We start from the raw sequence: 15,153 nt of genomic DNA on the forward strand, positions 1-15,153 counted from the left end.
AACTGACTCATTGGAAAAGACCCTGATGGTGGGAAAGATTGGAGGTGGGAGGAAAAGGGGATGACAAAGGATAAGATGGTTGGATGGCATCACCGACTCAATGGACATAAGTTTGAGTAAACTCTGGAAGTTGGTGATGGACAGGGAGGCCTGGCGTGCTGCAGTCCATGGGGTCACAAAGAGTCAGACACAACTGAGTGACTGAACTGAACTGAACCTCTACTTATAGCTATTTTCTTTTTAAAAAGTGTTTATTTTATTATATTCTGGCTGTGCTGGGACTTTGCAACACATAAGATTCCGCTAGCTGCAGTGAGTGAGGGCTACTCCTTGCTGCGGTGCACAAGCTTCTCATTGTGGTGGCTTCCTTGTTGCAGAGCACAGGCTCTAGGGCATGTGGGCTTCAGTAGTTGTGGCTCTCAGGCTCTAGAGCACAGGCTCAGTGGTTATGTATGGTACATGGGCTTAGTTTTTCTTGGCAAATTGGATCCTCTTGGACCAGGAATCGAACCGGTGTCCATTGCATTGCAAGATGGAATCTTAACCACTGGACCACCAGGGAAGCCCTATAGAGGTACTCTTTTCTGCTCTGGGGCTTTAGCAACATTTACTGAAAAAACGGTGAAGTAGACTGAGACTGTTCCATGGATTCCTGGTAGGAATTCTGGAGTGTTTCTTCAGGCATTGGGAAATATGCCTGCAAGGAGTTTTCTAAAAAGACAGTAAAGCAACTTTGAAAGCAGGCATTGACAGGAAAGCCTGCTGACAACCGTGCCTAAGGTTTTTATTAACAGATGGATTTTTAAAAATCAAACATACACACAAGTAAAGAGAATGCTATCATGAATCCTTGTTTACTCACCATCCAGAATCAACTAAAATACAAATAATCTAAGTTTCAGGTATTCACACAACATTTTTCTTTTTTTAGCTAGAGTATTTAAAAACAAATCTTAGACATCATGTCATATGTGTCACTTATGGGCACATCCAAGTGATGATTCCCTAGCTCAGTGATTTTTCCTTGTTGTTCTTGTTTAGTGGCTAAGTCATATCTGACTCTTTTGCAGCCCCATGAACTGTAGCCTGCAGCCTCCTCCATCCATAGGATTCTCCAGGCAAGAATACTGGAATGGGTTGCCATATCCTTCTCCAGGGGATCTTCCCTGATCAGGGATCTAACCTGAGTTTCCTGCATTGATAGGCAGATTCTTTACTACTGAGCCACAAGAGAAGCCCAACAGGTCTTTCAAATCTCTTTAAAATTTTATGAGTTCCTTTCCCCCACTTTTTTTTTCCTTCCCATTTTTCCTATGCTATTTCCCACATTCTAGATTGGTTGATTACTTCCTTGTGGTGAGGTTTAACTTACTCTGTTATTCTTGTATTTTTACACTTTCAGTCCAAGATCAGTTAGTCCAAGATGTTTCATAGATGGTGCCATGTCTTCTTATTGCATCACCTCTGGAGACACAAAATGTCTAGTTGTCACTCTTTTAATGATGGATCAATTATTCTAGGTTGAAGAGGTTGAGTTTTGGGATCCTTAAAAAAAATTTTTTTTTTTTAGCAGATGTTTGTAGATAAGTTAGCAGTTGCCTTAGGGTAACTACCCTCAAGGCAGAATGAAATCAAATGGTAAGACAGTGATATTATTCCAAAGTTCATCTCCTGATGGGTCTGTCGTGGTCTCTTTTTCTATTGCTTTTTTAAGTCTCACTGTGTCACTTCTGGGGTGTGTGTGCTCTGTGTGTGTGTACTTGACTCTGCATTTTGTACATTCTTTCTCTTCTTTTTTAAGTAAACAATCTCAAATTTTTACTGTCTTCATAATAAAACAAAATATGAAGCTCAAAACTGGATCAATTGACCCTTTCTCTTATCTCCTTCCAGCTCAAAAATGCATCTCTTAATAGTCAGCATTCTCTTAGATCTACTTCCTGGGTGTCTCAGCAGTAAGGAATCTGCCCACAATGTGGGAGACTCAGGTTCAATCCCTGGGTGGGGAAGATCCCCTGGAGGAGGAAATGGCAACCCACTCCAATATTCTTGCCTGGAGAATCCCATGGATAGAGGAGCCCAGCTGTTTGCAGTCCATAGGGTTGCAAAGAGTCGGACACGACTGAATGACTAATACTAGATCTGCTGTTGGGCTCAGCACATTCAAGCTTCAGTACAGTCTTTTTTTGTAGTTTTAGCCTTTTTTCTGGAAAATTGGCTTAGTTTGCCCACCAAGTGACTTAGCAGCAGCAGCAGCCCACCATAGGCACTCTGCTTCCTTTCTTAATGCCACTTTCCCTGTGCATACAGAGAAGCCTTGCCTTTCGTGTACTGTGTCACTTTGTGCAGTTGGCGCTTGCCACACTTTGTACAGAAAGTCTGGCAGGTTTTAGGAACATTCACCAACTTTGCAAGAGCACTGTCGGCACAGAAAGAAGCTTTCTTACGTCTTGTTTCTTCCCGGAACCTGTCATAACTTGCAACTTATACATAGTTTTGATGTGACTATAAAGTGAAAGACATGTATTTAACATTAAACTTGGTTTATGTTCATTATCTTTAATTTGAAAATCAGTGGATGCTTCCTCTTGGGGACAGGGCCAAATGAAGCTACCTTTACTCATGCTGATTAATTTTTTGGGGGGGAGGAGAGGTTCTATAACTCCACACCTCTACAGAAATCAATTTTCATGCCATTGACACCGACGACAAGTACTGAGAAAAATCCTGAGTTTCTTGGAAAGACAGGAATTGATAACTTCCCTGGAGGGTACCGGTTTGGATATGAGCTTTCTCATTTTGGAAAAGGTTTTATGTGAACCAGGCTCCATAAGCTCTGGGGGCAGTGTGCAAGGTCACTTGTCAAATGAGAGGACCTCAGTGTCCCCAGGGAGGCGTAGGACAGATAACGTGGGCAAGGAGCCTCTCTGGCATGTGGGCAACTGCACCGCTGGTGGCCACGTTCTTGCCTAGTAGACAGTGGTGCATCGATTGGTCAGAGTAGGAACGAGCCAGAACTGTGTGAGCTGTATAAACACAGCCATCTCACTGCTGCTGGTCAAACAGAACTGTGTGAGCTGTATAAACACAGCCATCTCACTGCTGCTGGTCAAATCACACATTTCCCTGGTGGTTCAGACAGTAAAGAATCTGCCCGCAATGCGGGAGACCCGGGATAGATCCTTGGGTCAGGAAGATCCCCTGGAGAAGGAAATGGCAACCCACTCCAGTATTCTTGCCTGGGAAATCCCATGGACAGAGGAGCCTGGTGGGCTATACAGTCCGTGGGGTCACAGAGTTGGACACCACTGAGTGACTGAACAGCAGCTGTAGGATATGTTCTTATATAGTCCCTAAAAAGGGATAATCATCACCTAGGATGGATCAGAATGTCATGAATGCCAGTGATAGAGGGAAGGCACGCTAAGCCAGGGAGAACAGTGAGCTCTGGGTGCTACCCCCTGGGTGCCAAGTAAGGCAGGCAGGCGGAGGCACCAGCTCTCCTTGGGGACCAGACAGAGGGGCTGAGTGCTTTACTATTTAGCACTCTGGAGGCTTGAGGCCACCCTGGAGGGCTAATATGTACAAAGAGCTACCTTTCCAGGGACTGATGGGAACAGAACTGCACACCCAGTAATGGGAAAAGCAAAGCAGTGATGGCTCCGAGCAGGTCATTGGCACCTGGCTCTGTGTACCACAGAGACAGACACACAGACCACTAGATGAATATGAAGGTGTGAAAGCCAACCGAGGACGAGTCAAAATAGGATCCAGCCAGACAGCTATCACTTTATTAGTCTTCAGTTGCTCAGTCAGGAAATGGAGGAGTGATGGTTCCCCGGCTGCAGTTTACTAATACATTGTTGGAGGTTATTGGCTTTTACTTATTATCATTTTGTAAATTTATTTTTGTGTCTTTTATTTTTTAATTAATTTTTATTGGAGTATAGCTGCTTTACCATGCTGTGTTAGGTTCTGCTGTACAGCAAAATGAATCAGCCATGTGCTGTGCTTAGTCGCTCAGTCATGTCTGACTATTTGTGACTCCATGGACTGTAGCCTGCTAGACTCCTCTGTCCATGGAATTTTCCAGGCAAGAGTACTGGGGTGGGTTGCCATGTCCTCCTCCAGGGGATCTTCCAGACCCAGGGATCGAACCCAGGTCTTCTGCACTGCAGGCGGATTCTTTATCACCTGAGCCACGAGTGAAGCCCAGACATACATACATGTATGCCCTCCTTTATTGGATTTCCTTTCCATTCAGGTCACTCCAGAGCACTGAGTTGTTTCCTGTGCTATACAGTAGGCTCTCATTAGTTATCTATTTTATAAACAGTATCAATAGTGTATATATATCCATCCCGATCTCCCAATTCTTCCCACTGCCTCCCTCTCCCACTTGGTATCCATACATTTGTTCTCTACATCTGTGTCTTTATTTCTACTTCACAGACAGGATCATCTATACCGTAGTTCTAGATTTCACACATATGTGTTAATCAGAGTTTGAAAGCACATCATTCTTACCTCCCTGCCTTCTACACACTCTCTCGCACACACACCCACTCTGATTTGTCCTCCTAGCTGGTTTCTAATCTAGATGCTGTAAATGCAGGATGGCTTGGCACCAACCTGTAAGGATGCCGATACCAAACATCTGTTCTCAGGAAAGAGCAGATGGACGTGACCAACTCTGGCTCCATCCAGCAGCCCAGCTGTCAGAGGAGGATTTCCTCTGAGTCTGGAGTGTGAAGGGTGGAGGTACAGGGGGAGCTGAATGCAGTGCTGGCCTGAAATGGGGGGCAGTGTGTCTTCCAGAACTTGGTTGCAAGAGTAGACAATCAATGGTAGCTACATGGCATGTAACAATTTTTGTGAAGAGAAGTCAGCCTCCTGCAAAGGCAATCAGACAAGTCAAGATACCAGAGAAAAGTCAAGTTCTTATTTGGAAATCTGAGGAAAAGATTGGCTAAAAGCAACAGGAGAAGCTTTTTCCATCAAATTTTCTCAACTGCAGTCACGGGGTGTCTTCCCTGTGGAAATTTCTAACATTATCAGATCTTTCTACTTCTCTTGGAAAACTTAGTTCAAAAACTCCACTGCTGTCTGTCTTTGATAAGCTGTTTTGGTCTGATTATTTTTATGTGAAGAGTTATTGCTACATGGGGCTTCATTTTCCCACCACCCAGTCCCTGACCATTATGATGGTTTTGACAAACCTTGAAGTATTTCAGTTGCTCACGATGATGCTCCTTGATTATCTGTATCTCTTTTAGAGTTGTTTGGGTTTATCCCAAACTATGTTTCTTCCTGGGGCTTCCCTGGTGGCTCAGATGGGAAACAATCTGCCTACAATGCAGGAGACCTGGGTTTGATCCCTGGGTAGGGAAGATCCCCTGGAGAAGAAAATGGCAACCCATTCCAGTATCCCTGTCTGGGAAATCCTATGAACAGAGGAGCCTGGAGGGCTACAGTCCATGGGGTCACAAAGAGTTGGACACAGCTGAGCAACTAACACTATATGCCTATATATGCCTAAGTTTCTTCCTGAGAGGTAAAGCTGCTTCTATTAACCCTCTACCTCTGGTGGTACTGTTGCTTCCAACATAAGCTGCCCTGCAGCTGTCCTCCTCAAACCACACATGACCACATGAGCAACCCTTGCACTGGTCCTTCCCCATCATTAAAGGTGGTGTAGCAGCTGCAACGGAGGAGACCCTGGTGGAGACCCAGGATGTACTTATGTTGAGAGTTAAACCCCCCATTCACAGCCATGGCAAGATAACGGACCCCAGCACAGGCTCCCCTTGACCCCCAAGCCAGACTCAGACAACAGTCACTGGAAGCATCTCTATAGCCTTAGGCATAAAGAATGACATCGTTTAGATGGTGAAGCAATGGTTGCTGGGGATCTCAGAGCATCCTCACCAAGAGCCAAGATTCCTTCTCTGCTTAAACACCTGCTTCCTTGTGGGTTTGCTGACTTTATGTGAGAACTGTGGCAAAGGCCACATTGGATAGGCACAGATTTCAACTTTATCCTATGCAGAGTGACCAAGCAGATGAGACTCCATGTAGGGAACACTTGTTTTCTTCTTTTCCTCTTGATAAATTCTTCATCTTCTTTTCAAAGTCAGCTCAGACATCACAAATCGGTGGTGTCTTCTCTCCCCAAGTGAGAAGTAAACATTTCCTCTTCTGCAAAAACTTGCCTTGGGGTGATCACTTTGTATCTGCTTATTTCTATGTAGGCTTCCTCTCCTGGATCATTAGCTGCTGGAGGTTGAAGCTCAAGGATCACTCATCATTTTATTATTAACAAAAACAACTCTTTGTTATTTCCAGCCCAGATCCTGCTGCACACATTGTAAGTGATCAATCAGTTCAGTTCAGTTCAGTCGCTTAGTCGTGTCCAACTCTTTGCGACCCCATGAATCGCAGCATGCCAGGTCTCCCTGTCCATCACCAACTCCCGGATTTTACCCAAACTCATGTCCATCAAGTCGGTGATGCCATCCAGCCATCTCATCCTCTGTCATCCCCTTCTCCTGCCCCCAACCCCTCCCAGCATCAGGGTCTTTTCCAATGAGTCAACTCTTCACATGAGGTGGCCAAAGTATTGGAGTTTCAGCCGCAGCATCAGTCCTTCCAATGATCAATACACAGTTGTAAATGGAAGTAAACCAATTTATTTAACCAGTGGGTCTTGATGCTGTTACTTTTATCTAAAAAATAAACTTTTTATTTTGTATTGGGGTATGTCCCATTAATAATCTTGTAATAATTTTGGTGAACAGCAAAGGACTCAGCCATAATTGTATACGGATCCATTCTCCTCCAAACTCCCTTCCATCCAGGCTGCCACATAACATTGAGCAGAGTGTTACCTTTTTAAAAAATTGAAATATAGCTGATTTACAATGTTGTATTAGTTTCAGGTGTTGAGCAAAGTAATTCAGATGTGTGTATATATATATATATATACATACACACACATATGTATAATATGTATACACATTATATATACATATACACATATTTATATATTATATATAATCCATTTTCAGATTCTTTTCCCTTATAGATTATTACAAGATATTGAATGTAGTTCCCTATGCTGTACAGTAGGTCCTTCTTATTGATCTATTTTATGTATAATAGTCTTAGTTATTATGTATAATAGTATTAGTAATTATGCATAATAGTCTCTGTTAATCCAAAACTCCTAATTTACTCCTCCCTCACTTTTCCCTTTGGTGACCACAAGTTTGTTTTCTGTGTCTGAGTCTGTTTTCGTTTTGTAAATAAATTCATTTGTTGATGCCGGTATTTTAAAGCGAGACCAAGCAGGAAAGACCAAATCCATATATGAACTGCCACCCCATCCCATAACCCCAGTGCACATAGTCACAGGTGGACTGTGGGCCCTGGAACCGGACACTTTATGATTATGAGCAATGACACAATCAAACACAAGAATGGGGACTCTCTGTACAAGTCTACAGCGAATGGATTGTCTGTGACCATCCATCTAGAGTTGAAAGTTACCTGTCTACATGTGCTTGAGAATATGACCAAGATTCTTCCAGTTCCCTTCATGAAGCAGCTTTTCCGTAAACCTGGATTTGTTCTCCATGGAGATCAGAGCCTTAATGAAGCTTAAAAGCCAGGGTTCACACACGCCCCCCCTAACGATTTAGTGCAGAAGACTGGCTTTTCCTCTAATCTGTTGCTGGTACAAGGGATATGGCATCACTGTGCTAGTTACAATGGAACCCCAAACAAGGGCTTTTTAAAATACAATCAAGCAGGCTGACTGATGCCAACTGGACAAACTCTGCCATATTTGCATACCTGAGGGGAGAACCCACACCGACCTCTTAAATTGTTTCCTATACAATGATTTTATTTTGGGTTTAGTTTGATCTTGCAGATTCCTGCTTCCATTATGGTTGAAGGCATTCCATATTCATCTGGCATAATGACATGCATCATCTATCAAAGCAGGAACTTGTTCTCTTGTTTCCTGCAGCTTGTAGCTGATGCCACATTCAGCTGAAAAGTGTGGGAGGTCAGCAGTGAACAGGGTAGTTGATGTAACTAGAGATTATCAGACTAAGTGAAGTAGGTCAGGAAGAGAAGGACAAATACCATAGGATATCACTTATATGTGAAATCTAAAATATGGCACAAATGAACCTATCTATGAAACAGAAGCGGACTGATAGAGAACAGACTTGTGGTTGCCAAGGGGGAGGGGGGTGGGGGAGGGATGGACTGGGAGTTTGGGGTTGGTAGAGGCAAACTATTGCATTTAGAATGGAACAAGGTCCTGATGTATAGCACAGGGAAAACTATATTCAATATCTCATGATAAACCATGATGGAAAATAATATTAGAAAAGAATGTCTGAATGTGTATAAGTGAGTCACTTTGTTGTATAGCAGAGATTGGCACAACAGTGTAAATCAGCTATTGCTTTTGGCTTTTTAGTTGACTCTTTGCGACCCCATGGACTATAGCCCACCAGGTTCCTTTGTCCATGGGATTTCCCAGGCAAGAATATTGGGAGTGGGTTGCCATTTCCTTCTCCAGCGAATCTTCCTGCCCCCTGAACCTGTGTCTCCTGCTTGCAGGTGAATTTTTTACCACTGAGCCACCAGGGAAACCTACTATACTTCAATTTTTTAGGAAAAGCCCTTACAAGGGAGTGGAGTTGATCACGGCCTTTTAGGTAATCTTACCAGGATGTTTCATGCATTCTGGATTCACAGAGATGGAAGAGACCTTAAGAAACAGAGACAGTAGTCACATGCCTCTGGGCCATCCCACTAGACACCCTTTTCAGGCACATGGATGAGTGAATGTCATTCAAGAAAGGAGATTCCATTACCTTCAGCAATCTATTGCCGTGTTTAATAACTTCCCCTAATAAAAAGATCTTTCTTACATCCGACCAACATCTTTCACACTGCAATCTCTCTGCCGAGTTATTCTTCAGAGTGGGGATGAAAGAGATCATTCATCATCCTCTTTTCATGTCACAAGCGTATAGAAGACGGTCCAGGTCACCGCCCGGCACTGTTTCAGTTCTTGTCTCACTTCCGATGCTCTGCTCATCTTTGTTACTGTACAATCCATGCCAAGTTCCCCACATGCACAGATACCCACTTCTTGGGTAGATCATTCATGAGCACTCGGTAGCATGAGTAATGAGGTGGTGGTTGCTTGGTTCTGGAATGTGACGTGGGGTGAATGCTTTCCCAAATTGGATTTGCTTTAAGAAACCAACATATATTTAAACATCTATCATGTGACAGGCTCTGTGCTGATTTGTGTAGCATGTGAGCCTGTGTTTCCTTTAGCTCACTCTGCTGGAATAAAATTAATTCCACATGGGGAGGTGGAGGAGCCAATACAGGCTTCTAGAGGCTTCCATCCCCAAAGAAGCTGGGGGAAGAATTGCAGATTTGGGCAAAGAGGTAGCGGGTGAGTCCTTTCATACGTATTTCTTATACTAGTGATTGTGTTACCAATTTCCTCTGTCACCACGAAATTACAGAGCATTGGCCTAAAAGAAAGGGAAGGTCATCTGAGCAAGTCTACAATGTCATGGTGAAAGTGTCTCACCCAGGAAAGACCCCAGCTCCACCCCTTACTACTTGAGAGACTCTGGGAAGATCGTTTATCATCTATGAATCTCAGCTTCCTTATTTATAAAGTGGACTATTAGTACATTATTTTCATGAGGATGAAATGAGATAATAATGCAAATTGTACACGCTAGCTACTGTTTTATACAGCTATTTGCTGCTTAGAGTTTTCTAGGAATGCAGTCATGGTATCTCTTTTCTTGTTTTTTAGTATTTTATCAGCCAAGTGACCGTGACTCTTCCTTATACTCAACTGAAATCTGTCCAGTTTGAGGTGTTTTCATTGTAGTTGCTGGACTTTCTTCTGATTAGTCAAACATTTGAGTACTAGGTGGACTTCTCTGGTGGCTCATAGTAAAGAATCTGCCTGCAGTGCAGGAGACCTGGGTTCTATCCTTGGGTCAGGAAGGTCCCCTGGAGGAAGAAATGGCTACCCACTCCAGTATTCTTGCCTGGAAAATTCCAAGGACAGAGGAGCCTGGCAAACTACAGTTCATGGGGTTGCAAACAGTCGGACATGACTGAGTGATTAACACTTATTTTTCTTTTAAGTACTAGGCACAGTCATGAGCAGCTTTAGAGATGCTCTTTATACCTTATTCCATTTAATCCATCCTTCCTCCTCCAGCCAGGTGACAGAACCAAGTCTATTCTCAGAGATGTGAAAGAAGGCCCCTGGGACCACACAGTTAGAGCCTGGATCCTCACCTAGTCTTTCTTCTCTTTTTCCTCTGCTCTGCTCCCCCAAGACACATATTAAGTCTCTGTTCTGTACACTAAATCATCCTTTCATCCCCCCAACTTGGCACTCTAATAACAAGAAAAATAAAACAAAACTATCATTTAAGAAACTTAAATCATTGTACTACTTGAAATCCTTTTTGGAATGAACAATAGTAATGATAATGTTGGGTTACATGTGAAAGGTGTGTTTCAAATATGAGTGGAAAATTAAACCAATGATTAGTAGTGGTAGGTCTAAATTATTTCAGGTTTGGTTAGTTTTGGCCAAGTTAGAAAAATTAATATTTTCCATCTCATCACACCTTTACTTACAGATGAACGGGCTTTAACGTAACATGATCCTGGTAGTAGGAGTGTGCATCAAGTCCACCTATGAAATCAACTGCAAATACAACACAGCCCAATATGAATAAGTGTGCAAGTTCACATAATAGTAGCTGACTTAAAAGAACACACAAAAAGTTAACAAAAATATTTGTCACACAGTGGAAGAATGTGCATTTAATATAAAGACTGTTCAAAATATTATTAGTGGTCAAAAAATGGGGAAATTTAAAAAAAATTTTAATGGAGGATAATTGTTTTACAGTGTTGCGTTGGTTTCTGTCATACATCAGCATGAATCAGCCACAGGTACACATATGTCCCCTCCCTCCTGAACCTCCCTCCCACCTCCCACCCCATTCCACCCCTCTAGGTTGTCACAGAGCACCCGAAAAAAATGGGGAAATTTGAAGAAACACACACAGAACTTGGGATCTTAGGGACTGAAAAATCACAGTTGTTACTGGCTTTCATAAAAAATGAAGTATACTAAATGGTATTAGATTTTAAATAATGTGCTTGTCCTTAGGCATACAAATATGCCCTTTCCCCTCATATATCAAAAGATGTACTTTTTCTTCTTGTTGCCAGAAACCATTTTTTTCCCTTAAGAATATTTATTGCATTATTAGAAAGACCTTTGAGAAGTCACAAAATCTATGTCCTTGCCTTCTGTCTTCAAGCCATTCCTGACAAATAAGCACCTGCATTTTGCAGAGAAAGTTTCGACTTCTCTCTGGTAGTGTGGTACTTGCCTCATACTGTATAGACTCACTAATTTTGTTAATATTCTTTCTAATCTGTTTCATCTTTGATCAAAACCTCAATCTTTCTTTTGCAAACCTAATGTTCATGGTTAATCTTAGCTCATCTCTCCTGTTTCTTTTTTTTTCTTCCTGCCGTAGTCCATTAAAGCTATTAATTAGGTCATATCAAGCTCTGGTTATATTATAGGACTTTAACATTAACAAGTATGTGGGTGTATAGGAACATCCTGAGCTTGGTATGTGTGTGTGTTTAGGTACACAAGATGTGAATATTTTATCATTTTCTCCACTCAAGACAGGCACACTAGTAAACTGTGATTTTGAGAAAGATGATTTAGCCTAGAAGTTCTAGTAAAGTCATGACCTACTCTGACCAGCTCTATCCTTTTGCCTCCATTGGAGAAAGTGCGGTGAAGCTTCACCAGATCGCCATGTAGACTCAAGCTTTGGAGTCCTCTGGGGTTCACAACACCCCCTGGAGACCAGAGGGGCCAAGAAAAGCCCATCCTTTTCCTACCAAGGCACATAAGTCACCTGGACACAACCTTAAGGAGAGAAGTAGTGAGAGAGGAGTCAATCTGAGACACTAAAATGATTTTCCCAGGACTTCCCTGGTTGTCCAGTGGTTAAGAATGCACCTGCCAGTGCAGGAGACACAGGTTTGATCTTTCCTTAGGGAAGATCCCACAATGCCTTGGGGCAACTAAGCCTCTAAGGTGCAACAAGAGAAGCCACTGGGATGAGAAGCCCTTGTGCAACAAGAAGACCCAGTGCAGCCAATAAATAAATAAATAAAACACTTTTAAAATTCTTCTATTAAAAAAGGAATCTTGTCAGAGAGAATAACCAGTGTCTAGTTGGAGAAGACTCTTGAGAGTCCCTTGGACTGCAAGAAGATCCAACCAGTCCATTCTAAAGGAGATCAATCCTGGGTGTTCATTGGAGGGACTGATGCTAAAGCTGAAACTCCAATACTTTGGCCACCTCATGCGAAGAGTTGACTCACTGGGAAAGACTCTGATGCTGGGAGGGATTGAGGGCAGGAGGAGAAGGGGACAACAGAGAATGAGATGGCTGGATGGCATCAGCGACTCGATGGCCATGAGTTTGAGTGAACTCGGGGAGTTGGTGATGGACAGGGAGGCCTGGCGTGTTATGAACTGAACTGAACTGAAAGGGGTCTTTTAGTCAGAGTAGATTAAGTTTTTATTAGATTATATATTTAATCAAATATCCAACGCCTGACCTTGTTGACCAATGGGTGGAAATTTAGAAGGAAAAATCATGTGATCAGTTAACATTGTTGATTAAAAATTGAATGGTCCTAAAAAAAAAAAAAGTTGGGTAGTACTATAATTTACAGAACTGATATGGAAAATATTTTCATAGTTAAAAATACTATGACTTACAGAGGCACCTTTGGTAGTTGAAGGGTGTGTTAAAAGAAACAAAATTATAAATACATACATTCATGAATAAAATTATTCAATTAAAAAGTTATTTCAAAATAAAACTATATAAAAATGAAGATTAAAAATCAATATACATATTTATTAAAGCAAAATAAAATGAAAACTTTATATTCATTTGAACGTTAAAATGTAGCATTAACATAATGATTGTTTTTGGCATAAATTCATGTAGTGCCATGAATCTGCTCCATGGTCCATGTCTGTCTGTAATATACCACATCACTGATCTTTTGGGGGAAAATATACACATATCTTTTCAATATAATTGCTGATATCTTGATTGCCTCTGTAAATAATAGTATTTTTAACTATGAAAATATTTTCTGTATCAGTTCAGTTTAGTTGCTCAGTCATATCCGACTCTGCAACCCCATGGACTGCAGCATACTAGGCTTCCCTGTCCATCATCAACTTCCAGAGCTTGCTCAAACTCATGCTGATAAATGCCAAGCAAGTTTGCTACAGAGAGGACAGGTGCCATATAGTTCAGCCCAAATACTTTCCCAAGCACTGCTACTTTACCTCCATTTAGCACATCTTTCTGTGCCAAAAGTTTTACAAGACACAAAATAACGCATTTATTTATGATTCTTTCTAGATCTTCTCACAAATTAACTTTTTTTTTCACTTTGGTGCAAAATATAAATTTGTCAAATAAAATATGGCTCTGTCAAAAGAGTCTTTTCTCAAGTCAAGAGATCTCAAAAGGAAACTATGAAACTGAAAACTAGATTTCATATAACATTTGAATTCTCAGTATTTAATTTGCCCAGTTGGCTTGTTTTATGAGCATAAACTTCCATGTTTCCCTTTTTTGTAAGCTTTCACTTAGTGCCATTTACTAAAAGATTCAAAAGATGACTTTGGGGGTGCTTCGTTTGTTGAATAATTTGACTTAAGTTCTTCAACTGATCTTGAATGCAGTGCAGCTAAAATGTGGAAGACTCATTTATAAAATGCTCACAGTCATTGTATGAAATGGGCTTAATTTACGAAGTAGTTCTTTAAAGACAGAAATGACCCTAACTGATTGATGAAGAGAAGCCAAGAGAGAAAACGTATTCTGTCATCCCAAAGACTTTGTTTTGTTTGTTTGTTTTCAACATCAATCTCACTACAAAAATATTCTCAGGGAAATGCAAACCAAAACCACAATGAAATACTACTTTATACTCACCAAAATGGCTATAAAAATCAGATAATAAATGTTGGTAAAGATGTGGAGAAATTGGAACCCTCATGCACTGCTGGTGGTAATGTAAAATGTTGCAAGACAGGTGGTTCTTAAAAGAGGAAATACAGAGTTACCATGCATGTGTGCATGCTCAGTCATGTCTGACTCCTTGTGACACCATGGACCGTAGCCCACTAGGCTCCTCTGTCCATGGGGATTCTCCAGACAAGAATGCTGAAGTGGGTTGCCATGCCCTCCTCCAGGGGATCTTCCTGTCCTAGGGATCGAACCCATGTCTCCCGTATCTCCTGCATTAGCAAGTGGATTCTTACTCCTAGGTATATACCCAAGAGAAATGGAAACATACGTCCACACAAAAATTTGTACACAAATTTTTAAACTCTTAATATTTAGTTTGTCCAGTTTGCTTGCTTTGTGAACATAAATTTCCATGTTTTCTTTTTTTGTAAACTTTCACTTATTGCTATTTACTAAAAGATTCAAAAGATGATTTTGAATCATTTTTGAAAAAAGCATTATTCATCATATCCAAAAGGTGGAAAAAGTAGGTAATTAAGAAACTGAAAACATCAAGAATCTTTTATGGGTAGAACATAACCATGTGGTTTTTGACAACAGAAACCTGATATTTCCATATTAGAAAAATAGTTTTTTAAGCACACACTAACACTTCCCATTTGCCAGAGTAGGAATCCAGTTTACGTAAAGAGGTAAACTGAAGTGTTGATAGATTTTAAAGTTTTTTTAAAATGATGCTTTAAAAAATGAAGCTGTTCTTTGACCCAACGCGATACTTGAAAACAACTCAGTAGGAAATACTTTCAGCTTTTAAGCTTTCAGAGTGGTAGTTGTATCACACTGTTAAGAAAGTGAAGTGACTGTGCATTCTAAAAGTCACTGTAATGAGAAATGAGAAAGATGTCAGAACAGAAGCTGCTGAATTAAGGAGTTGCTCTAGTAGAAATAAGGAGATGAATTGCAATGAAACCTGAGAAGT

At 41.3% G+C, this 15,153-nt stretch overlaps 1 protein-coding gene, 1 long non-coding RNA gene and 1 pseudogene across 2 annotated transcripts in view; 1 reads left to right on the top strand and 2 right to left on the bottom strand.

Annotated features, from left to right (window-relative positions):
- LOC129560304 (uncharacterized) overlaps nucleotides 1-15,153 on the top strand; it is a 72,520-nt gene that overhangs the window by 24,946 nt on the left and 32,421 nt on the right. The window lies entirely within an intron of this gene.
- Nucleotides 1-15,153, bottom strand: part of NKAIN3 (sodium/potassium transporting ATPase interacting 3) — a 563,225-nt gene that overhangs the window by 4,775 nt on the left and 543,297 nt on the right. Inside the window, exon 6 of the mRNA XM_055432401.2 lies at nucleotides 10,711-10,780. Coding sequence (XP_055288376.1) covers nucleotides 10,711-10,780 — 70 coding nt within the window. The remainder of the gene's footprint in view (nucleotides 1-10,710; nucleotides 10,781-15,153) is intronic.
- Nucleotides 608-8,762, bottom strand: LOC148775276 (large ribosomal subunit protein eL42-like; annotated as a pseudogene).

Source organism: Moschus berezovskii, chromosome 16 (genome assembly GCF_049115385.1).
Source record: "Moschus berezovskii isolate FMDL1 chromosome 16, NW_MosBer_1.0, whole genome shotgun sequence".
In the NCBI taxonomy this organism is placed as follows: Eukaryota; Metazoa; Chordata; class Mammalia; order Artiodactyla; family Moschidae; genus Moschus; species Moschus berezovskii.